The sequence below is a fragment of the Ranitomeya variabilis genome, chromosome 1 (genome assembly GCF_051348905.1).
Source record: "Ranitomeya variabilis isolate aRanVar5 chromosome 1, aRanVar5.hap1, whole genome shotgun sequence".
NCBI classification, from domain to species: Eukaryota; Metazoa; Chordata; class Amphibia; order Anura; family Dendrobatidae; genus Ranitomeya; species Ranitomeya variabilis.
In genome coordinates, this window is record NC_135232.1 from 831,415,187 (window position 1) to 831,442,327 (window position 27,141).

At 41.2% G+C, this 27,141-nt stretch overlaps 1 protein-coding gene across 5 annotated transcripts in view; it reads right to left on the reverse strand.

The window, feature by feature from the left end:
* Positions 1-322: 322 nt before the first annotated feature.
* SHROOM3 (shroom family member 3) overlaps positions 323-27,141 on the reverse strand; it is a 241,863-nt gene continuing 215,044 nt past the window's right edge. For 3 of the 5 annotated variants that reach the window (XM_077275732.1, XM_077275726.1, XM_077275740.1), the window contains 5 exons: positions 22,772-23,611; positions 16,062-16,538; positions 11,270-11,420; positions 3,117-3,389; positions 324-1,996 (listed from right to left, as the gene is read on the reverse strand). In XM_077275732.1, coding sequence (XP_077131847.1) covers positions 1,664-1,996; positions 3,117-3,389; positions 11,270-11,420; positions 16,062-16,538; positions 22,772-23,611 — 2,074 coding nt within the window. In that variant the 3' untranslated portion in view covers positions 324-1,663. Of the gene's footprint in view, positions 1,997-3,116; positions 3,390-11,269; positions 11,421-16,061; positions 16,539-22,771; positions 23,612-27,141 lie in introns of all 5 variants that reach the window. The other 2 variants (XM_077275718.1, XM_077275709.1) reach the window with 1 other exon arrangement.

Here is a 27,141-nt window from a genome sequence, read left to right on the forward strand (position 1 = left end):
ACCACAAAAGTCTTCAATCTGTCATTGATGTTGGAGGGGGCAATGCATGGTATTAAGCAATGGGGTATGTGAACATTTGATCAGTGTCATTAGGATGTTTTGGGTTGTCATTATGATTTAAAAAGGGAAAACTCAGTAGTTTGACAATAAATGGCTTCACCCAACCACTAACCATGAGTGGAGAAAAAGTTTTGGTGTTATCATTCATATTCTCTGAAAAAAGCCAAGAAAGAAAAAATCCTGCCTGGGTATGTAAACTTTTGCACACAACTGTAGCTGATGCAGCTTATTTTCTCTCTAGAGCAACAGTGAAGATTCGGCACTGGACTCGGTGCTGGACTCGGCTTGTAAAGAATAAAGCTGTTTTTTTTAAATAAAAAACAAAATACAGCTGGAGGACACGGGTTTTTTGAAAATTGAAAACTTCTTTAAGCCCATACAGTCTTTACGTCCTTCAAGAATAGGCACACACAGGTCTTTTATTTGCAGTGGGGCTTGTCCATGCACATGGTCGTCAATCTCTAGTTTTGCAATAATCACATCATCTAGTGTCTTGTCAGGGAGAATTGAAAACAAAGGTAAGACACAACCGAATGTGACTGTGCTTTCTTTATGCCTCTCCAAACAATGAAAACCACCGGTAAACATTAAATAAATGAACATAAGATATAACGATATATAAGTTCAGTATTGAGTTCGTTTCGCACTTTACTTCTATTTAAAAATAATGCAGAAACACGCATGGAATAAAAATATCGGAAAATAAATTACACAGAACATTTTATTGTCCAGAGGTGTATTTTGATCCTTGAAATCAGAGTTCTTATATGGTGAAATTTTTGTGTCTGTGCATAGAAAACAAGAGCAAATCAACACTGTGGACAACACAGAAGTGACATACATTATGTCTTTGTTCGGCAAAGTGCTTCCTTCAGAAGGACATGTCTTACGTAAGCAGAGCATTAACCCTTTAAGTGCCAGCACAATGTGTTTTAGGCACTTCATTACACGGTAGGCCTAGCACGTAGTTATACTAACATAAAAACATCCTCATTGGCACACACTTCGCAGAAGTTTGACTAAACCGTGGTGTTTTGGCCCAATTTTCAAATTTGTATCTAAAATGGCAATTTTTGACAATCTTAAACAAGTCACTTGATGTAAACTCCAAAAATAAAATCAATATAATATGTCATCTTACTTGTGACATCAGATTTAGTTACATTTCTTTACAAGACATAACAAAGGAATTTTCTACAGAAGAATACAGGTTAGCATATATACAAAACTTACAACATTCACTTAGAAAAATGAATTTTATAAATAGCAATAATTTCAAGGCAGAATCAATAAGGCATTTGTCAGAGGTGGCAAAATCATAAGTTAGGAGTCATGTATTGTCTTCTTGTTCCATCCATTAGTCGCTTAGGGATAGTCATTATTCCCAGTAGCACTTATTACTGGTATAAGGAAGAGGCACTGACGAAGTACAAGTGTGATATGTCCTTCAGCACGATATTGAGGTCTATACCAAATGCTGTCTCACTTGGTATTACTGTCATAAAGAGTTTATAAGTTGTGTCAATGGCTTGACTGTAACACCATAGGAATTTCACTAATACCTTACCCTACTGGAGTCTTCTGTCTGATTTTTAAGATACCATTAAAGAGAGGTGATTATTGGTGGAAGCATTTTTGCATTTCCCAAAGATGATGAAGGCACATTTCTATTGACCATGAAATCTCTAGGTAAACTTTCTAGCAGGCAACTAAGTTGCTCGTGACTAAGTTTTATCTTGTCATCCAGCTCCCTCTGTTCAATAAGTAGGGCTGATTTCATTTTGACAAATTGCTGGTAGTCCTGAAATTGTTCTCCGGTGAGGTAGTTTCCCAAGATGTCTGCCACCAGTTTCTCGCGACGATCCAAGTTCTCCTTGAGTTCTCGAGCATCTTCAAGTTGTCCACTAAGTTGCTTTTTCTTTTCGTTACAGGTATTCTGCAATTTGTTTCAATAATTGTATTAGTATAGCTGAAAGTTCAACATGAAATCTATCATCTGATATTAAATCTTTAGTGTCTATGAAGTTATTAATGCCTTGTTAAAAGAAGATGGCTGACTATGGATAAAGATCACCTGTTCACTTGTGTTCTTAAATCAATTGCTTAGGCAAAGTTCACTTATTCTCCTTCTTTAATGTTTGGTTAATTATCGACTATATTTTTTAAGCTCTACTGCATCATTAATTGATTATTTTTAGCTTGGGTGTAATAGTATCAGTGGCTATGACAAGCCTTAAACTTCACTGCAGCTCCTTCAGATTGAATGATGTGAATGAAGCTTAAAGGGGTGTTTCACCAATATGATAGGTCATCAATATCAGATTGGTGGAGGTCCAACATCCAATACTCACAAATCAGCTGTTACCAGCTTGGGCAACCTAGTTTAAAGAGTGAACAGATCTAACAGCACTGATTTGTACACTGTTTGGTGATCTCTCTCGGATACTGCAAATCAGCTGCTATTAAACTAAATAGGACCTGAGCTTCAGTTCTTGTAAGTAGCCATTACCCAGTGAGCCAAGCTGCTCAGTATTCACATTGAGTTGCTAATGGTTTATCTTTGGGGGTGTTGGACCCCTAATGATCTGATTTTGATGACCTATCTTAAGGATAAGTACAACTCCTTTAATGGGTTAAAGTTAATAATAACACATTATACAGTATCCTCCCATGTTCTCTCTAGTGACTGAAACCAACCAACATCTATGACTGAGCAGAAACAAAATAACACAAAACATTAGATAACCTTAAAATCAAAATGGTGCTCAAGGTTGGACTTTTTCTCCAAACAGAAGCTAGTGCATAAAAACTAATTAGATCAAATATTGAATAATTATATATGCTACTTACAAATGAATACTATTTAAATAATATTAAATAATGGAAAGCTACTTCAATTCAAAATACTGTTTATTACAGCCACCATAAAGGGGAGTTCCTTGATAGTTTTCCAAGGAGTTTATGAATAGAGGAGATGGCATAAAATGACATCCAACCAAAGAGTTTCAATCTCTAGCGGGTCACTAAAATAAGATAATGTACAATATAGCGATTACCCGTTCTTCAGCACTGGTATTTTCTCCAAATGTACTGAGTACGTTTTCCACCTTGGCCAGGCGTCCGGAGAGAGACAGCAGCAGATTGACCACTTTGTCCAGATCTCCAATGAACATCTTATACTTGTCAAACTCATTGGGTTTGCAGAGCTTTTCTATCAGGACTTCCATCTCTTCTCCTAGGCTTTTGTTGAGCTTTACATCAACTAGAAGACGTTTTTTGGAGTGCTTCAGAATCTCTAGTTTATGATTAATACTAGCAATTAGTTTAGCCTGTGAATAAAAGAAAAATATTCCACATATCACAATGCTTTCCGTGACTTACAAAGCTACAAGAACGTACAAGAAATATTCAATGTCTGATGAGAAAATACAAATAATACAGTGAACTCGGATATAAAAATTTGAATAACCCACCTTTTCCTAATATATTATTAAAGAAATAAAAAAATAAACATGTTTGGTATCATCGTGTCTGTAAAGAGGCAGATCTATGAAATAATAATAATCTTTATTTTTTATATAGCGCTAACATATTCTGCAGAGCTTTACAGTTTGCACACATTATCATCGCTGTCCCCAATGGGGCTCATAATCTACATTCCCTATGAGTATGTTTTTTCGGAAATGTAAAATTAATTAAAGGGAACCTCTCAGAAACTTTTATCTCGTCAAACTGTTAATATGACTGGGTAGCCCTTTAAAAGTTAAGCCAATCAATTCCTTTATGACCCCAAATTGCTACTTAAGCAGGGAGAAATTTTGTTTTGAAGTTCAGTCTAGAAGTGCACTGGGGCGTGACGATGCACTTACAGCTCCTCAGCTTCTGCTGTATTGCTAAACCAGCAGCACCTTCCCTGGATTATTCACCTGTCAATCAGCCAGGGAAGGTGTTACTGGTTTAGGTTCCAGACATATGGACCTTTTTAATTAGTGCTAGTTGCTATGGTCTGTACCAAGGGTCACAGGATTTTTGCGACTGCTAGACAGCCTGAATACATGTGGGGGTTGCCTGTTTTTAGGGAATTCCCACATGCATACAGCCTGTCTAGCAGCTGCAAATCATACAGCTGCGGCGACAAAAACGAAATCTCCGAGCACGCCAAAATAGTCGGAGACCACCCGAGCATGCTCACTCATCTCACTAATCACTAGTAATTACCCTATGAGCAACACTCCTTTGGTAAATTAACACTAAAGAAAAGACCCAGATCTCTGGAACTGTATGGCTGATTTAAAAAAAAAAAAATTCAACCATTTTAACCTCTTTAAGCAGAACAAAAGCCAATACAAAGATGGAGAGAGTGGCACAAGATGCTGCTAAATGACGTAGGCAAAGCCTTCTCTCTCACAGGAACAAAGGATTGGACATTTTTAAATCCAACATGCCCAATCACAGTTTACTTCAATTCATTGGAGAAGTTGCAAATACACAGATTATCTGCCAATTCCCTTATTTATATGATCACCATAAAGGGAATCTGTAATCAGGTTTTGGCTAAGTAAGGCCCCTTTCACACATCAGTTTTTTGCCATCAGTGGCAATCTGTTAAATTTTGAAAAAAACGGATCCGGCGACTGATGCCGCCGGATCCGTTTTTTTCTCATAGACTTGTATTAGAGACGGATTGCGATGGATGGCCTCATGTTTCATCCGTCATTCACCGGATCCGTCGAAAACTGTTTGTCCGGTGGCAGGAGACAACGGACATAGTAACGGTTTTTGTGTCCGTCGAAAAAACAGACAGCGAAGGATCCATCGCCGTCCATCGTTTTCTAGAATGGAAGCCTATGGCGCCGGATTCCATCATTTGGTGGATTCCGTTTTCTTTTAACTGAGCATGCTACAATTTTTTTAGGATCCAATTAGCCGGATCAGCTTGTCGGATCCGTTTTTTCGCATCAGTTTTTCACAATCTGCGACGGAACCATTTTTTTAAAATTTTGACGGATTGTGACTGATGGCAAAAAACTGATCTGTGAATGTGGCCTTATCTGAGAGCAGCATAAAGTAGGAGCTTAGACCCTAATACCAGCAATGTATCACTTACTGGTCTGCATGCTGTCATTTTGATACAATCACTGTTTTTTCTTCTGCAGATCTAGCAGTGCTGTGAACCCCACCCACACTGAGCAAGTTGACTAGGAAGCACGAGGCAACTAGTCCTGTAGTGATAATCTCCTACAGATAAAACAATGATATTGAAAAAACAAACCAAAGCCTAGTACATGATACATCACTGGAGTCTCTGTCCCAATATTATGCTGCTCTCAATTTACAAAGCAAAAACCTGCTGACAGATTCCCTTTAATGCAGACATCATGTTTAACCCTTTAATCCCATATGACATACTATCCCGTCGAGGTGACCTGGGACTTAAGTCAAAGTGACGGGATAGTACGTCATAGTTGATCGGCCGCGCTGACATTACAGCTGACATCCAGTACTATGTGCCAGGAGTGGTCACGGACCGCTCCCGGCACATTAACCCCCAGAACACTGCGATCAAACATGATTGCAGTGTTCTGGCGATATAGGGAAGCATCGCGCATGGATGGGGCTTCCTGCGTGCTTCCCTGAAACCCTTGGAAAAATGGCCGCGGGGCACCTTCCGGGTCCTGCAGGGTGGTGGCTTGCAAGTGCCTGCTCAGAGCAGGCGCCAGCAAGCCTCCCTGCAGTGCCTGTCAGATTGCTGATCTGACACAGTGCGCTGCAAATTATCAGATCAGCGATCTGATAATATATAGTTATTTCCCCCCCTGGGGCAATGTTATAAAGTAAAAAAATATATATCTATTTACATGTGTAAAAATTTTTTACAAAAATTCCTAAATAAAGAAAAAAAAATTGTTCAATAAATACATTTCTTTATCTAAATAAAAGAAACAATAAAAGTACACATATTTAGTATCGCTGCGTCCGTAACGACCCGACCTATAAAACTGTCCCACTAGTTAACCCCTTCAGTGAACACCGTAAAAAAAAAAAAAATGAGGCAAAAAGCAACTCTTTTTTATCATACTGCCAAACAAAAAGTGGAATAACACATGATCAAAAAGACAGACATAACCATGGTACCACTGAAAACGTCATCTTGTCCCACAAATTCTTATGAAAACATTTACAGCACATCCTGCACTGTACTACTACACCCAATTTACATATATTTGAGGAGTCTAAGGCTACTTTCACACTAGCGTCGGGCTCGGCCCGTCGCGGTGCGTCGGGCCGAGGTCCCCGACGCTAGCGCTGTCTCCGCCGCACAACGGGGGCAGCGGATGCATTTTTCCAGCGCATCCGCTGCCCCATTGTGAGGTGCGGGGAAGTGTGGGGAGGTGGGGGCGGAGTTCCGGCCGCGCATGCGTGGTCGGAAAAAGCGGACCGTCGGGAGCAAAAAACGTTACATGTAACGTTTTTTGGTCCCGACGGTCCACCACAGCACGGCGCAACCGTCGCACGACGGTTGCGACGTGTGGCAATGCGTCACAAATGCGTCGCTAATGTAAGTCAATGCAAAAAAAAACGCATCCTGCAAGCACTTTTGCAGGATGCGTTTTTTCGGCAAAACTACGCATTGCGACGTATTGCAGAAAACGCCAGTGTGAAAGTAGCCTAAGTTGGACCATTTTATTCCCACTCCACCAAAATGGACACCGACTCCACATCCCTGGCCCCACTCATCTTCTGAGTGACGTCACCGCTCCTTAGACTGTTTGGTTCACTCTTTGCTGTATACATGAGCCAGAAGTCTCTTTTACAATGTAAGTCTATGGAACCTCGTTTATACGTTCCATAGGCTTACATTGTAAAAGCCACCGTGCTCTGCTTGACGCACACACTCAGAAGTGAGGTGATGGCACTGAGAAGAGGAGCAGAATGGCTCTGGTCACTGGAGAGCGCAGCGGTAGGTGAGTATATTAATACACTCACAATACACTTCATATACACAGCTTTAGTCAAATAATAACTTCATGACAGTGCTTCTTTAATAGTTTCAGCTTTAATTGCAGCCATTGATACCCATCTGCAAGGAGTTTGTATGTTCTCCCCATGTTTGCGTGGGTTTCCTCCGGGTTCTCCGGTTTCCTCCCACATTCCAAAGACATACTGATAGGGAATTTAGATTGTCCCTGATGGGGCTCACAGTGATGATAATGTGTGCAACCTGTAAAGCGCTGCGTAATATGTTAGCGCTGTATAAATAATAGATTATTATTATCTAAGTGATTAGTGCCTTGCTGTTAATTACATTGGCATGGTGCTTGTGTATGAAAGGCACTGGCATCGTCATTATGAGGGGACTCATTTGGATGCTCAAAGCCCAATTGTTTTGTGAGGGCACAAGTCTGCTGGCTTCTTGGAAATGTAGCAACATGTCTTAATTAAAAAAAAAAACCAAAGGCCTTGTAGGTCAGGTATGTGACGTGCAGTCATGTCACGTAGGGTATGTAACAGAAAGCTATTACACTAGAGACCCTGTTAACATTGAATGGCAGGGACTGACTGGCGTCTTGTTCTGAATGTGTACTGCTGTTAATTAATGACGCACTGCTGATAATTATGTGCTGTACTCTGGCTTTACACTCTCATGTTTTAGACGTTGAGATACAATCTAGAAGTTGGAACCTGTCAGCACAACTGACAAGATAGCAAGTTACATTTTCACAACTTAAAGGAAATCCATCAGAGGTTTTTTTGCTATGTAATCTGAGAGCAGCATGATCTAGGGGCAGAGATCCTGATTACAGTGGTGTATCACTTATTGCACTGCTTGGTGCAGTTTTGATCAACTCCCTGTTTTCTCTCATGCAGCAGTGCTATGAATGCTGAGCTCTGTATAATCCCGCCCACACTCATGATTGGCAGCTTCCTGTGCACACTGTATAAAAGGGGACAACAAGCAAACTAACCATTAAAGCCCAGTATAATCAAAAATGTATCAAAATATAAATGTACTTTATTGAAAATCAGGAAGGCAACAAATGGGTACACAAAAATACAGGAACGCTCATCCAGAATTTATAAAAAACAATATATAACAATGGGCAGTCATATTTCCATAATATGGTACAATGCCAATAACTATATAGGACCATACATGATGATAAGTGTATATGGAGCGCCCCCACGTGTAAGGGCAATGGGGTACTCGGTACCGGGTCTATCTCTCTCGGTTCTGGGGATGTCACGGTGGCCCGACCCGGTCCGTGGCCCTTCTGAGGGGCGTCCACTTAAGGGTGTAGTTGTTTGTATGGTGTTCATGACGCCACCTGTGGTATTCGGTCAGGGTGACCGACGCTGCTAGGGGTCCGCTGGGGTGATGGAATGGCAGCTAGATGGTATACCTTCCCACAGGTGAAGTATGTCCCCAGGGCTTCCCAGATGTGTAGGTGGTGATGGTGGACGTCGTAAGGCGCAATGAATAACGAGGACACAAAGGTTGCAGTCTCTTTACCTTTTACTGAAGACTTCAGAGTCCACAGTCCAGAGTACCGTTCACAGGGCAGGCTGAATCTGGCCGGTCCGAAGGCACATCCAGAGTTCCCTTATGCAGGTGGAAATCAGTAGCCTTCCTACCAGCGCCTGTTTGTTGTAGTACCTCCCTGCTGAGCACCACGGGATAGTCCTCACAACTTTCGTTGATGTTTCTGATGTTCTTTCTCTCTCTGTCCCCCAGATGATATGGATAGGACAACCTGTATGACGGGGTAGGCCTGGAGCTATTTTATAGGGACCCTAGAGATGCCCCTCTCCCACAATTTGCCTCCGTGTCTTCATAGGTATTAAGGTCGGGCAGCCAACTTGGAATCAACTGTCCTGCCGGTCTCTGAAGTAATGCGTAGAGCCTATTACTCCCTCGGTGTTCCGGCCACCGGCTACGCGCCTCAGAAGGAGGCTGCCGATCTTGGGGCAGGTCTCCTCCCGGTATTATCTCCTTGTGCTGTGACTTCGTTCTCACTCTCCACAATATACTTCGCTTCGTGTCCTTTCTTAGGATACTGCCACAATGAAGTGCAGGCGCAGCTCCGTAATGTTCTATCTCGTGCTTGGCCTCTGTCAGGATCCCACCCCTGACAGGGACCCTCTGTCTGCAGCTCAGATGTTCCTCCTTCTCCCCCTGTCTGCCTGACAGGTCTTCTCTGGGTCTAACCCAGGCAGCTTCTGACTGACTTCCTATCCAACCCACCAGTTTTACCCGTGTGTGAGGAGTGGCCTAGTAGATAGTACCTTTGCTCCTCTTGGTGGACTAGAGTGTGAAGTGTAGTGTGTGACTGTGATACCTGGTCAGGTGAACTCCTTTAGTACCATCAGACGTAACATCACTCCCCCTGGCGGAAGAGCGACATTACTGCAACGACCAGGACTCTGGGGCGCTGCATATAGATATATTTATTTTATTTATATAGTGCTATTAATTCCACAGTGCTTTACAAACATTATTGACACTGTCCGCATTGGCTCTCATAATCTAAATTCCCTATCAGTATGTCTTTGGAATGTGGGAGGAAACCCAGGCAAACACAGGAAGAACACACAAACTCCTTGCAGATGTTGTCCTTGGTGGGATTTGAACCCAGGACCCCAGCACTGCAAGGCTACAGTGCTAACCACTGAGCAACCATGCTGCCAATATATCTGTCAATACGGTATATACAGTATATCACCAGTTAGTAAGGTGCAGAAGTGCCCAATATAAAGGGCCAGTGCAAAAATCAAGTAAGGAATAGTGAGGACTGTAATTACTGCAAAGTAATGAAGTAACTGAGGACTCCCTGCTGAGTGGTGTCCACCCTGACGCGCATTTCAGCTATGGCCTTCGTCACTTGGGTGATAGGCAAGCTGCCAATCAGTAGTGGGGACTGACTTACACAGATTAGCTTGACATGCTAGCTATGAGACACTAAGTCCTTCAGTGATACTCTTGTAGTGAGAAAACACTGATTGTATTGAAACTACAGCAAGCTGCTGTGAAAGCGACACATCCCTGCAATCAGATTCTCTGCCTCTATTATGCTGCTCTCAAGTTAAATAGCAGAAACCTGATAATGGATTTAATATAAAGGGGTTCTCTGGGTTTGAGGTAAATTTCTGAAGTCATTCCGCTCATTTGCCAGGTTGGGCAGTCACGTATCTACCAGTACACGGCCTACTGGTAGTTACACGCCAAAAAGATAACTGGTGTTATAAAGTATTCTAATTTGGGGGGTGTGCATGTGTCCGCATGCAGCGATTTGAGGTGTGCGGCGTTTCCGTGCGGTACCCGCACACCTCAAATTGCTGCATGCGGACACATCCGCATACAACTCATGTCCCTGCATACCCAATGTTAAAGATAGGTACACAGGGAAAAGCAGGATGCATGCGGCAGTAGGTGGAGCGTGGGCGGACCTTCACGGAGGAAATAAGATGCCATCCACAGCCCTCCTCAACGCAAGTGTGAAATAAATCTAATTATAAAATAAATAAATTTATAAGATTTATAAATATCTTACTGAGATAATGACTTTTGGGTTTTCATTGGCTGTCAGCCATAATCATCAACATTAACAGAAATAAACACTTGAAATAGATCACTGTGTTTGTAATGACTATATAATATATGAGTTTCACTTTTTGAATTGAACAACTGAAATAAATTAACTTTTTGATGATATTCTAAGTTTGTGAGAAGCATCTGTAGGTCCGCCAAAGTCATTTCAAACCCGAATAGGTCCCTAAAAATAGTTTTATAAATTTTCTTGAAAAAATAAAAAATTACTGCTACAATTTTAAACCTCCTAACAAAATAAAAGGATATTTTAAAAATGGTTCTGATGTAAAGCAGACATGAGGGTAATGTTATTTAATGACTATTTCACGTGGTATGACTATCTGCATTAAAGGGATAAAATTGTTAGATTTTAGAATTTTTTGACAAATTTCTGATATTTTTATAATTAAACGCAGAAAATATCGACATAAATTTACCAATACATAAAGTACACCGTGTCACGAAAAAACAATCTCAACATCACTGAGATATGTTGAAGCATTCCAGAGTTATTACCACATAAAGTGACACTGGTCAGGTTTGAAAAAGTGGGCCTGGTCACTAAGGGGTTACATTTCCCATTATTGGAAACCATTATTTTACCATAGAACAATTCTTTACCTTCTTTTCATTCACATCCAGGTGCTCTGCTCCTGCTCCTCCGGCGTGCATGTCTGTTATCCTCTTCAGAAGCTCGACTTCAGGAGCAGACATTGAATAGTACACTGAGGACCTCACTCCATTCCCTGCAGGAATCTTCTCAGTGTCTGTCCTACACATAGAGAAGTACAAACACTTATGTCATTGACGACAAGGGAGAAAGTGATTCTTTTAATGATTGATATAATAGGTTTATATACCGCGAAGGCAGCGTAATGAGCTGCTATGGTGTATGGTAAAAAGCTTTTCCTTTAATGGGAGCGGGTGAGGTGGGGAATTAACAAAAGAGTATAAGCCCAGGTTCACACGGTCAATATTTTACCTCAGTATTTGTAAGTCAAAACCAGGAGTCGAACAATCAGAGGAAAAGTATAATAGAAACCCGTCACCACTTCTGTATTTATCACCCACTCCTGGTTTTGGCTTACAAATACTGAGGTAAAATACTGACCTAATACTGCTAGTGTGGCCTAACTAATACCCATGAAGGCCTGGGTACAACAATTTCAATGTCACTTTTTTCCCTTTCCTTTAATTATTTTGCTAAAAAAATGAAAGGCTGTATGAGTTTATGCCAAGAAAAGGTAACACTTTTGGTATTGGGCCACATCTGGTTTTGCAGTTCAGATTCCAGAGTAGTATTTACTACAGTCCATGACCACAGTGGCTCCATTTTTGGTAGAGAATAGCCATACTTTTCTCATGCCATGTAACCCGCTTAACCCCTCCCACCCCAAATTTAATAGAATATCATGGCACGCGGGTCATTCCTACAAACCAATGTACTGTTATTTTATGGTGATGGTGGGACACAGGAGCTCTGGCACAATCACCAACTAACATCCCACTGTAACGACTGATATTGGAGTTAATCCCTATCCTGAATATTTAACCTTTTAGATGTGGTGGTCAATAGACAGACATCAGCTAAGGGGTTAGGCAGAGGGAATGGGCTCCAAGTGTATATTCAAAACTCAATTGTGCAGTTCCTATGGATTGTCATGGCAAGCAGGGGCCTAACAAAATGCCCTGTGTCGGCCTGTCAGTATAGCAATGACAAGCAATGATACACTGACTAACGGAAAAGAAAATGAAGTGCATAAACAATTTAAAGGGATTGAAAGAAAAAAAACAAGTAATAAGAAGTAGTAATGTAATAAGTAATAAGATGAAGTGAGTAGTAATAGGATGAATAAAAAAATCACTCGTATTACTAAAAAAAAAAACGTAAAAAAAATTATGGGTCTTGGAATATGTTATTTTGTCTATAAAAAAAAATAGGTTTATTGGGCAAAAATAGTACAAAAAACTATGCATGGCTGGATATTAGTGTACACAGGATGGCCCAAAGAATAAAAAGAAATTATTAATTTTACTGAATGATGAATGGTGAAAGAAATAGAAAAAAATAAAGTTAAAGGGGCTCTTCAGGGACAGACCAGACATATCATCGGTGCAACTTATGCTGACACAAAGGGGCTCAGGAGGTAAGGTAGCCCATTTACCCCTCCAAAGCAGGTGGGATTGTTTATTATCAGGAAGGACCCCATGTTCCTACATGGGGTCCTCTTCTGTCTGTGTCTGCCAGTGAGGCATATGATATTGATAAAAAATAGAAAAGTTGTATATCGGCTCACCAACTGTTGAAAAACGCCCTGAATCGAGGTGCGGTACATGGAGGCTACAGGCCGACCTTTGGGTGTAGATATAACAGCAAAATGGAAAAATCCAGTACATTCAAAAGTATATTCAAACATTATTTTATTAGCAACATAGTTAAAAAAAAAGTGAAAAATAAAAAATAAAAACATAGAAAGAGAATAAAAGGACAAGGGTCTAAGCGTTAGAAAGAGAATAAAAGGACAAGGGTCTAAGCGTTTTGAGCATAACCGCTCTTAGTCCTGACCAGTCCTGTCCTAGACTAAGAGCGGTTATGATCAAAATGCATAGACCCTTGTCCTTTTATTCTCTTTCTATGTTTTCATTTTTAATTTTTCACTTTTTTGAACTATGTTGCTAGTAATGTTTTAATATACTTACCTGATTTCCTACGGAGACTGGATTTTTCCGTTTTGCTGCTATATGATATTGATGATGACCGGTCCATTGGATAGGTCATCAATATCAGGTTAGCGAGGGTCTGATGAGTACCATTCCCCACTCATCTGGTGACCAGGTATAAACACTAAATGGAGCTGCTGGATACCATTGATCAGCTCCATTCATTGCTTACTTGTACTTTCCACCAGAGCTGCGCCACCTAAACGGTGGGGGTGAACGACCCTATTCCAAAAAGAGATCATCAAGATTGTATGCTGAGAGAATCCTTTTAATAATTGAATTGTTGGTAGACTAAAATGACTCCATTAAAAAAATGTTTCTCTTGCTGACTAAAAATGAATGAGATTTGTTTAGCAAGCCTGGGTCTGTCATGTCACCATCTACCACAAGATGGCGCCATATGCATAGTTTCACATGTTAGCCTTTATTTCTATGTTGTGTACTCAATTTTGCCAATTTTTTGTGAGCAAGTACATGTATCAAGTTGAGCCTGGGATATGTGATGCAGAAACAAACCTGATTGGTATCTAATGCCTTGTGATATTCTAAAGGTCAGGAAACGCACAATAGTATGTGAGCTGTGACTCAGGATTTTTTTCCCCACAAATATTACCTTGTCACAGGCAAGTAAAGCATTGTAATGAAATGTTCAAATATAACTTGGGTATCAGTACTTCATGATTTTCCAGATCTATCATTTATTGCAAAGTTCTGGTTTATGTCCAGTGTGAATAGGTGCCAATTGCCTCCACACAATGGTGCAGATCATTCCAGCCACCACCTTTATGGTGCATTCAGAGGGGCCATTTCCAGGCCCCCAATGCACCTTTACGAGCACTGATCGACTATATACAAGCGGCTGATGCTTGTTAACCAGCCTGTTTGTATAGCCTGAATACTAATAAGTGGGACAGAACAATCTCTAAAGCCGCTTGACTGTTCTGTCCCCATACACTATCATTCATCAGTATATCGGCAGCACATCCTCTCTATACATGTGCTGCCAATAGCAATGATTTTTTAGTTGCTGGCATAAACTGATTACCGGGGATTGCCAGCATCTTTACATGTGCTGATAATCGGGAACGAGCGCTCCTATGAGTGTCTAAATGTACCATTAATCTTAGTAAATGCTGGCCATTGGGGGAAATCCTCTCTGAAAAACCTTCTTCTGTAGATTAATACTACTAACTCTGATCAACAGCAGAAAGTCAAGTGTACAATGACCATAACCATGGTTACATCCCGCCAACTTCTAGAATACAAGGCACATACGCCTCCTGCCCCTCCCTAGCTTTACCTTTTTATTACTGTTCCTATCAGCAGAATATTTGGGCGGCAGTTTGCCTCCTTATAGACAAGAGTTTGTTTGCTGATCCCACTAAATTTGGTACATTCTGCCAACAGAAGGGAATCTGTCAAAAGGTTTTTTCGCCTGATCTGATTGCAGCATGATGCAGAGACAGAGATCCTGATTCCAATGATGTGTCACTTACTGGGCTGCTTGCTATAGATTTGATAAAATCAGCATTTTATTAGCAGGAGATTAGCACTGCAAGACTAAAATCCCTGCTGCCCTGTAGTCCACTATATATCCTCTATATAACCTCACCCCCTGCACTGATTGACAGTTTTCTGCCTATGTACAGTGTAAGGCAAGTCAGCAAGCAGATAAAATGGTAGATCTGTAGCATATTAAACATTGATTTAATCAAAACTGTAGAAACCCGTAGTTAAGTAAGTGATACATCGTTGGATTCAGGGTTTCTGCCACTACATCATGCTGCTCTCGGGGTAGCAAAAACTTGGTGACAGATTTCCTTCAAAGGAACTGTCCCATAACAAATGTATTTAATCTATATACAGAATAGGTAATAAATGTAAGATGCTCTCACAAGTCCCTTACTATATATGATTCAGCTTGCATTACCTTACGTAAATGTTCCTTTATCTGAAAATTCATGGTAAACCTCACTTCACTTGATTCAAGTGATCAGACTGTAACCCATTAAGAATTTTATGACTTTATGCTTTCTTCACTCACGTTCCCGGGGCTCATGGTGAGGGTATTACATCATGCGAGCCAGGCGCCCAAACAGAGCTGACATCACAGCCCCTTCCTTTGGACGTATTGAACATGAACAGGTAGTCAGGGCTGTGGCTGCGCTCTTACTTCCTCTTGATGCTCAATTTGTCCAAAGACGTGGACAGTGACACCAGTACTGATTGGACGCAGGGCTCACATGAACTGTGACTGCGAGTACCGAGGCCGCTGGAATGGCGCTGGTACCGGAGGTGACTATAAGGCTGCCGTCACACTAGCAGTATTTGGTCAGTATTTTACCTCAGTATTTGTAAGCCAAAACCAGGAGTGGAACAATTAGAGGAAAAGTATAATAGAAACATCTGCACCACTTCTGCATTTATCACCCACTCCTGGTTTTGGCTTACAAATACTGAGGTAAAATACTGACCTAATACTGATAGTGTGACGGCAGCCTAAGTGTTTTTATTTTAACAGGGCCAAACATGAGGAATGAGAAGCAGTTGTCCAAGTAGTGGACGACCCCTTAAAACAGTGAGTATAATAAGAGTCCCTACTTCAAAACATAATATGAAGAAAAGTAAGTGAGTATCATAGTGTAGTAATTTCTACAGGATTATAAATGTGACAATTTTATGGGCCACTTACATTTCGTTCTCCGTAGAATTAACCCTTTCTGGGAGAATCCTCTCTTTGATCCACCTCCTATTAGTATCCCTTATTGCACAGGTGCTCTTCAGAAACAGGCCACCCATTAGATCCATAGTGGTCTTCATCTTGAGCTCTGGATCCAAAATATCTGCTAGAGACTTGTCCTTGCTCGCAATCTCTTTGGCCAACTCCATAGATTTAATATCCTCAGGATTCATTACACTTGGGCTGGCCTGACTTAAGTTGCTTTCATAAGTAGATATTTTGTTGTCAGAAATGTCAAGTGCTTTGCAGGGGGTTATCTCATCCTGAGTGGGAGGGAATTGTAAGGAACTGTGACTTGACTCCAGGGAGCTTCTCCTAAACTGAGGTATTTCAGTCTGAGCAGGGTCAAAATTGTTCACAGGTAAATTGGTAGTTTCTGGCTCTACAGCTCCGTTTTCCTTGTCTGAACCTTCTACTTGGATGGGGTACCTATAATGAGAAGAAAAAATAGGTACACAGCTTTTGGTGACTTTATATAATGTGACATCCTTTGAGGCTAGGGTCACATAACAGTATTTTCTCTCGTCAGAGAGAATGTTGCTGATTATGCTAATTATATTCTGATTAAAGAGTTTGATCAGAGTGTGCTCATAGCGTGCTACAATATTCTCGAATGAGGAAAAGATCGCAAGGCCGAGTGTGATCCGAATATTGAATGCAAATCGGACATATGCACCACCCAATGGAACAACATTGGTCCGCGTGCAATCCAATTATTTTTCAGATATCACTAGGACCAAAATATGGACATCTGTTCAAGTTCTTAAACTGTAGTCTTTAGGCCATGTTCACACTTCGCGGTTTTTACCGCGGATCCGCGGCGATTTTGATGCTGCGGATCTGCAGTAGTTTCCATAGCGTTTCCATTAACATGTAAACCCTATGGAAACCGCAAACCGCTGTGCACATGCTGCGGGAAAAACTGCGCAGAAACGCAGCGGTTTACAACCCGCAGCATGTCACTTCTTTGTGCAGAATCGCTGCGATTCTGCACCCATAGGAATGCATTGAACCGCTTACTTCCCGCATGGGGCTGTGCCCACGTTGCGGGAAGTAAGCGGATAATGTGCGGGTGGTACCCGGGGTGGAGGAGAGGAGACTCTCCTCCAGGCCCTGGGAAGCATAAATAGTGTAAAAAAAAAGAATTAAAATAAAAAATGATGCTATACTCACCTCTCAGCGCTGCCCGCGGCCGTCCGGTCAGAGTTGCTGTGCCGAGCAGGACCTGTGGTGACGTCGCGGTCACATGACCGTGATGACGCCGCGGTCACATGACCGTGACGTCACGAAGGTCCTTCTCGGCACAGCAGCTTTGGAACCGGACCGCCGCTTGCAGCGCCGAGGAGATCGCGACATCAGAGGGTGAGTATAAGGCTAATTTTATTATTTTTATCATTACTATTAATGCTGCATATTGCTGCATATGCAGCATCAATAGTACAGGAGTAATCCCGCAGCGGAAACCGCGGAACAATCCGCGATAAATCTGCAGGGATAACCGCAGCGGTTTTGCCCTGCAGATTTATCAATTCCGCTGCGGGATAAACCCGCAGAGCACACCGCAAAGTGTGCACATGGCCTTAACCCCTTTCTGACCTCAGACGGGATAGTACATCCAAGGTCAGATCCCCCTCTTTGATGCGGGCTATGGCGGTTTTGAACAGCTGACATGTGCCCGCAATAGCGGCCGGTGAAATCGCGATTTACCCGCCACTATTAACTAGTTAAATGCCGCTGTCAAGCGCAGACAGCGGATTTAACCGGCGCTTCCGGCTGGGTGGCCGGAAATGAGCGCATCGCTGACCCCCGTCACATGATCGGGGGTCAGCGATGCTTCTGCAGAGTAACCATAGAGGTCCTTGAGACCTCTATGGTTACTGATCGCCAGTAGCTGTGAGCGCCACCCTGTGGTCGGCGCTCATAGCACACCTGCATTTCTGCTGCATAGCAGCGATCTGATGATCGCTGCTATGTAGCAGAGCCGATCAAGTTGTGCCAGCATGGCAAAAGTAAAAAAAAAAAAGTAAAAAAAAATGTGAAAAAAATAAAAAAAATATAAAAGTTTAAATCAAGCACCTTTCGCCCCATTCAAAATAAATTAATTAAAAAAAAAATCAAACATACACATATTTGGTATCGCCGCGTTCAGAATAAAAAAAAGCATTAACCTGATAGCTAAACAGTGTAGCGAGAAAAAAATTAGAAACGCCAGAATTACGTTTTTTTGGTCGCCGCAACATTGCATTAAAATGCAATAACAGGCAATCAAAAGAACGTATCTTAACCAAAATGGTATAATTAAAAACGCCAGCTCGGCACGCAAAAAATAAGCCCTCAACCGACCCCAGATCATGAAAATTGGAGACGCTATGGGTATCAGAAAATGGCACAATTTTTATTTTTTTTTTTTTTTAAGCAATGTTTGGAATTTTTTTATCACCACTTAGATAAAAAATAACCTAGTCATGTTAGGTGTCTATGAACTCGTACTGACCTGGAGAATCATAATGGCAGGTCACTTTTAGCATTTAGTGAACCTAGCAAAAAAGCCAAACAAAAAACAACTGTGGGATTGCACTTTTTTTGCAATTTCACCGCACTTGGAATTTTTTTCCCGTTTATTAGTACACGACATGCTGAAACCAATGATGTCATTCAAAATTACAACTTGTTTCGCAAAAAATAAGCCCTCACATAGCCATATTGACAGAAAAATAAAAAAGTTATGGCTCTGGGAAGAAGGGGAGCGAAAAACGAACACGGAAAAACGGAAAATCCCAAGGTCATGAAGGGGTTAAACTTTCTTTTTCAGCAATTTTGCACAATTTGTAGATTACCAGCTCTAACTTTTTTTTTTATAATTTAGACTACAAAATAATTGTGCTATTGGTACTATGACACTTATTATGACTCAATTAGAGAACTAATATATATATATATCTAATACAGTACAGACCAAAAGTTTGGACACACCTTCTCATTTAAAGATTTTCCTGTATTTTCATGACTATGAAAATTGTACATTCACACTGAAGGCATCAAAACTATGAATTAACACATGTGGAATTATATACTTAACAAAAAAGTGTGAAACAACTGAAATTATGTTTTATATTCTAGGTTCTTCAAAGTAGCCACCTTTTGCTTTGAAGACTGCTTTGCACACTCTTGGCATTCTCTTGATCTGGTCTGTACTGTATATAAAGCTGAATGTGTGTGTGTGTGTATGTATGTATGTATGTCCGGGATGGGCATCTGCACCGTCGCAGCTACAGCCACAAAATTTTGCACAGTCACACGTCTGGACCCAGAGAGCGTCATAGGCTATGTTGTGAGGCGAAATTTTAACCCCGCGCCCAAGAAACAATTTTGCCCCTATCTACATAATGGGGAAAAAGTGAAAGGAGAAGTGTTGGAGGCAAATTGACAGCTGCCAGATGTGAACAAGGGGGACTTAAAGAATGAGAGTGATGGCACCAAAGAGTATATACCGTACAGTTGCTAAGGTGGGGCCCCGACATGGGATACTCACCACACACGGGGATATGAACACACACACAAAATGCACCACACACTACCACGTGCTTGAACACATATACCACCCTCAGCACACATTTCACCACACATACACCCACCTCGCCACATAAAAGTCGAAACCCAAAAGTCGCCACTCAAAACTCGCCACGCACAAAATTCGTCACATGCAAAACTCACCACATGCAAAACTAGGCTCACGCCAAACTCGCCACACGTGCGAAACTCACCTCATGGAAAACTCGCCACACGCAAATCTTGCACACGCGGAAAAATTGCCACATGCACAAAAGTTGCAGCACATGCAAAAGTTCCCTCACACAAAACTTGCACATGCTCAAAATGCACAACACATAAAACTCGCCATGCGCAAAACTTGCTGCACACAACATGCTACACTAACCTGTCACATGCAACTCGATACACAAAAAGTTGCTACACGCATGTCGCCACACAAAACTCATCTCACTAAAGTCGCTACATGCATGTCGCCACACGTCACTCAACACACACAACTTGACACATGAAACTCGCCCTAAAACACACACAAGTCTGGTATTATCCTTCAAAAATAAAAATCTGATTAATAAGCAGACAAACTACGAGAGCAACAAATGTACCATATAGGAAATACGGCAGCTGTCAGTCACATGACCTGTCTATTATGTGTATGTGTGAGCTAATATATACTACCAGGGGGGAGGGCTTCCTGTTGGCTGGGGATTTATCAGGCTGCCAATAGCAACCAATCACAGCTCAGCTTCTATTTTGCTACAGTTAATTAATCTGAACTCTGATTGGTTAATATAGGCAACAAAGGACATTCTCAGTATAACAAAGCTTGTGTGAGGTAATAGCATGTCAGTTAGGGTGTGTTGGTGGAAAGGCTGATGTCAGTCACATTACCTCTATGGCCGGGATGACACATACGCGAGATACGTCCGAGTCTCGCGGGTGAAAACCCAGCTCTGGCACCTGCACTCCAGAGCAGAGCGTGCAGCTCCATGTATTGCTGCACGCTCCATTCCGGAGTGTCGGCGCCAGAGCTGGGTTTTCACCTGCGAGACTTGGCCATGTCTCGCGTATGTGTCATCCCGGCCTATGTGAGAGGATATAGAAACTGCCAGTTACAGACTATTTTTACCACAATAGTGCCTCATAAGAAAAGGAATTCCATGGCATGAATGTCAGCTGATGCGAAAAGAAAAGCTGCATTACGGGCCAATGAAAAATGTGAAGATCGAGAAACAAGGCTGACACACATGAGAACAGAGAAACAAGGCTGACAAACATGAGAACAACAACTGCTTTATCAAGAGCCATATCCAACTGAGTTCTTCAATTCCTTGGAGCCACAAGGACTTCCTCCTCACAACCTCTTTCTAAAACCTGGAGCATCTATTCTGCTATTGAGAAATTTGGATCCACCAAAGCTGTGAAATGGAACAAGACTCTTGATTAAGAACCTGTTTCCACATGTAATTGAGGCAACCATTTTAACAGGATGTGCCACAGGAGAAGATGTTTTCATTCCAACAATTCCTCTCATTCCATCTGATTTGCTTTTTGATTTTAAACGCCTCCAGTTGCCTGTTCGACTGGCATTTGCTATGTCCATCAACAAGGCTCAGGGACAGTCCTTGAAAGTAGTTGGAATCGATTTACAATCTCCATGCTTTTCTCATGGTCAACTTTATGTGGCCTGTTCAAGAGTTGGAACAGCCAAAAATCTGTTCGCCTTTGCACCTGAAGGAAAAACTAAGAATGTCGTTTATCAAAAGGCTCTCGAATAAGTAGTAGAACATTACTTCACATTACTTGGCCAATTTAGTTAAATCTGTGTGGAATATCTCTGGTGTTGAAATATATGTTGTGAAATGCTTCTATTAGCTTAGTTTTTGCCTTTTAATAATTACATTTCTATCTATTTGTTTTGTGGTTTTTGTGTGCAGAATACATTTTCGTTAACACATTCTATTTTGCTAACAGCAGTTATTAGCCGTGTAGTGCAGCTAGTATATATATATATATATATATATATATATATATATATATATATATGTATGTATATATATATATATATATATATATATATATATATATATATATATATATATATATATACACAGTTTTGATAGATAGATAGATAGATAGATAGATAGATAGATAGATAGATAGATAGATATTTTTGGTGAAGCTATAGTGGCAGATGGATCATGGTGGACTTTTTTTAATTGGTATTTTTTACTACTCCTGAAAGCACAAATTATTGATACATAACATGTCCCCAAACAAGTCATTTGAGACATCTGAAGAATTCAGTTATCTACTGTAATTATTTTTCTCTTTGAAGCCCAGTTACAGGGAAAAACGGCTATCTGTCATGTCATGAGTCACTGGGAGAGCTGGTAAGACCCAGCAGCTATAATATGTCATGCCCAGAAAACCATCAATGATCATGTGAGGCCTACAGTACACCACTAGTCGTGAAGCTAGGCAGTCATTAATGGTTAAGGGGATTATCCACGTCTTAGAAAAACATAGCTGGCTTCCTTCAAAAATTGTGTCACATTTCTAATCTCCACAAATTGTATGTTTTATTGCAACTCAACTCCATCACTTCAATAGAGATGAGTGACAAAACCAGAAGAAAACACATGGCCAGGCTTACCGCTGTTTTTGAAAGAACAGGGCAACCCCTTCACAAGGTCTCCCAAAAATTACTAATTAATGACATGACCCATAGTTACTCACAAAGATCTGGCGGCCAGTACAGATTCTTTTGGAATGGGAATAACAGTGCAATATAACCTAGAATTTGGCCGATTTCAATATTATTCAATCCATCCAGTTGATATTCCTAGTTTGTTCACAAAAGGTAGATTTATTGCACACTTTTCTGTAACTGAAAATGCAGCTAAAACTCCAAAATGGAAAGGATTTCTGTAAGCCTCATACAAGAGATTGGGACTACACAGAAATTTGCCATGAATGAAAATTTCCCAAGTATTCTAAAATAAATGTCAGAAAATAATTGGTAAATGCTCAACTAAGTAGGCCTCGTAAATCCAATAATGAAATAATAACTTTATAACATTGTGCAATTGTGAATTATTTCCAGCCCGTACCTTTCTTTTAGGTTCTTCTTGATGGGGTCTGGAGAAACATTTTGTGTTTTTTCTTGTCTTTCCTTCAGAAGAGCATCCTCCAAAGAAGGTGGTGGGAAAGGAGGTGGAGATGGAAGAACAAATGCCTCTAATACATGTTCCTTGACAAACACTTCATCATCGTCATCATCTGGTACAACAACAGGGGAAGATGACCGGAGACAAGACTCAGATATACGGAGAGATACTTTTCCATGGTGGGAAGGAGTCTCTGGTTCTGATGAACTCGTACTCCACATTGTACTATTGTTTGGCAAAACAACCGAAGGACTTATCTCAGTTACAGAACAGGAATTGTTGACGAGAGGTAAGTTCGTTCCTTTACCTGAATCCATGCAATTCATTTTCTGAAGTGGAGGTCTCTGGGGTGGAGAAGACTTTGTTTTTAATTTCTCATTGTTATTTATAAAATGATTGGAATTTGATTCTAAGTCCATACGAGTTTTATTCTTATCTTTATCTGGCAACAAATCCTTATTATTAGGAGCACATAAATTACCTTCAGTGGTAACAAAGTCTTTCGAATTATGACTGGAAGAAACTTCAGCAAATTTGGATGAATTTGAAATAGTGGATGGAGCCACCGTGTTCAGCCTTCCACTTTGGATGTGATTGTGTAATACAGAGGTTGGAGTGAGACTTTGGGCTCTGGTGTGTCTTTGAATTCCCATTTGGATAGTGCGAGTTGAAGATTGATTCTGTTTCTCTCCTCCGGAACTAGGATGGTGAGCGGTGTAGGAACTAAATGCTGGATCATGTGTTGCCTTTTCGGGTGCATCTTCACTTTTACCCTTCAAGGACCTAAAAATAATTTAAGATATCTATTAATTTCACTGGTTTCTTCTACATATACATGTAAAGCATTATGTTTAATGCTAGTAGCCATCAGTACTACACTAAATGAAGGCCACACATAATAATTCTGACATTGAAGAAGATGCAGGCACATCATACTATTTCACAAACATTTGCTTGGAGATTTTTCAAAGCATGCCAACAAGGTTGTGGAAACCCTATTTACATTAATGGGGTGAAAATGTTTTCAAATTATGCACAAAGCAGAGAAAAAAGTAGAACCTGTGAAGAGACTCTTTAATTCAGAAATGTTAACACATTTTTATGAGGTTTTTGTAAATATGTGCATATATATATATATATAAATATATATATATATATATATATATATATATATATATTAGCTGGTGGCCTGATTCTAACGCATCGGGTATTCTAGAATATGTATGTATATATACATATATATATATAGCAGCCACATAGCATATAGCCGAGGCCACGTAACACAGACAGCCACGTAGTATATAGCACAGCCATGTAGTACATAGGAGCCACGTAGTACATAACACAGCCACATAGTATATAACACAGCCCACGTAGTATATAACACAGCCCACGCAGTATATAACACTGCCCACGTAGTATATAACAGTGCCCACGTAGTATAACACTGCCCACGTAGTATATAACACTGCCCACGTAGTATATAACACAGACCACGTAGTATGTAACACTGCCACATAGTATATAACACAGCCCACGTAATATATAGCATCCACGCCGTATATAACACAGCCCACGTAGTATATAACACTGCACACGTAGCATATAACACAGCCCACATTGTTATGGCTGGACCTGGTGGTTAGGAGCACCGGGAATGACCTGATAGTCAAAACTGCAAAATAGAGCGAGCTCTGGGAAGTGGGAGCTCTGCTGACCGCAGCCCTAATCTATTATCACACACACTAGAATTAGCCGTGGATCGTACCTGACTCTGTCTAGACGACTCTTCTCAGCCTGAGAGGTAACTACCCATAAAGAGAAATATAGCCTCACCTTGCCTCAGAGAAATTCCCCAAAGGAAACGAGCAGCCCCCCACATATATTGACTGTGAGTTAAGAGGAAGGCACAAACATAGGAATGAGACAGGTTTCAGCAAAGGAGGCCCGACTTACTAAATAGACAGAAGATAGATAAAGGGATCTTTGCGGTCAGCACAAAAAACTACAAAAAGCCACGCAGAGTGAGCAAGAAACCCCCCGCGCCGACTCACGGCACGGTAGGTGCCACTCTGCAACCCAGAGCTTCCAGCTAGCGAGACAATATCATGATAGCCAGCTGGACAAAACTTAGCAGGTACTCAGAAATATATTCAGCACACAAATGAACAAGAAATGAGCTTAACAGGGACTTAGCTTCTGCTGAAGTAGACAGGTCATCAGGAGATCCAAGTGAGATCTGAACCAGTACAGATACATTGACAACTGGCATCAGGTAACGATCTGAGCAGAGTTAAATAGAGGAACCAGCCCAGTCTTAAACGATGCAGCTGAGGAAGCCACCTCCAGACCAGCAGCTCCACTATCAGCCACCAGAGGGAACCCACGGACAGAACTCACAGAAATACCATTCCTGACCACAAGAGGGAGCTCGAGAACAGAGTTCACAACACCACATGGTATATAACATTGCCACGTAGTATATAACACTGCCCATGTAGTATATAACACTGCCCATGCAGTATATAACACAGCCCATAAAGTATATAACACTGCCCACGTAGTATATAACGCTGCCACGTAGTATATAACACAGCCCGCGTAGTATATAACACTGCCCACGTAGTATATAACACTGCCTACGTAGTATATAACACTGCCACATAGTATATAACATAGCCCAAGTAGTATATACACTGCCCACGTACTATGTAACACAGCCCACGTAGTATATAACACTGCCCACGTAGTATATAACACTGCCACATAGTATATAACACAGCCTATGTAGTATATAACACTGCCACGTAGTATATAAGCACAGCCCACGTAGTATATAACACTGCCCACGTAGTATATAACACTTCCACGTAGTATATAACATCCACGCAGTATATAAGACAGCCCACGTAGTATATAACACTGCCCACGTAGTATATAACACAGCCCACGTAGTATATAACACTGCGCACGTAGTATATAACACAGCCCACGTAGTATATAACACTGCCACGTAGTATATAACACAGCCCATGTAATATATAGCATCCACGCAGTATATAACACAGCCCACGTAGTATATGACACTGCCCACGTAGTATATAACACTGCTCACATAGTATATAACACAGCTCACGTAGTATATAACACTGCGCACGTAGTATATAACACAGCCCACGTAATATATAGCATCCACGCAGTATATAACACAGCCCATGTAGTATTTAACATTGCCCACGTAGTATATAAAATTGCCCACATAGTATATAACACTGCCCACGCAGTATATAACACAGGCAACACAGTATATAACACTGCCCATGTAGTATATAGCAGCCTCGCAGTATATAACACAGCCCAAGTACTATATAGCACTGTGGGCACCATATTCCTGTTAAAAAAGAATGAAAATAAAAAATAGTTATATACTCACCCTCCGGCGCCCAGCGAAGCTGTCCCTATGCGCGCGATACGGCCGCCAGCTTCCGTTCCCAGCGATGCATTGCGAAATTACCCAGATGACTTAGCGGTCTCACGAGACCGCTATGTCATCATCTCGCGAGACTGCAATGCATGGCCCAGTGCGTCGCAATAAGCGGGAAAGGCGCCGGAAGGTGAGTATATAATGATTTTATTTTTTTTTCTTATTTTTAACATTAGATCTTTTTACTATTGATGCTGCATAGGCAGCATCAATAGTAAAAAGTTGGTCACACAGGGTTAATAGCAGCGTTAACGGACCCTGTGTGAGTGCTGGCTGGAGGGGAGTATGGAGGGGCACTGACAGAGAGTAGGAAGGGGCGAATTCTCGGCCGGACTGTGCACGTCGCTGATTGGTCGTGGGATTTCCGTGACAGACAGACAAACAGACGGAAGTGACCCTTAGACGATTATATACAGTATATAGATACCATAGAAGAGAAGCAGGACAAAGGCACAGCTGTATGACCTCGGGTTAGTGAAGCTGCACACACACCAGGGATTACGCGTGTCACTTCCAAAGAAAGAGAATCTGTATGCCCATAGAAAAGAAAGCGGATTGGCACATACCGTCCCGTGCAACTAAATCCTTTATTGTGGCATCATCATACCAACAGCAGGCAGATAAAACAGTGGAGCAAATACAGACAACAATTGTTTCACGCTTACATTGCGCTTCAACAGGTCATATATAGGACAAAGCTCACAGAATATTTATCAGCAGCCATTGCCCTTGTCCCACCCACCATCAGGTGAAAGCATATCATTAATTGTGAACAAGTGAAAACCAAATACACGCAGTACAAAAATTATTGTTAAAAACAGATAAATAA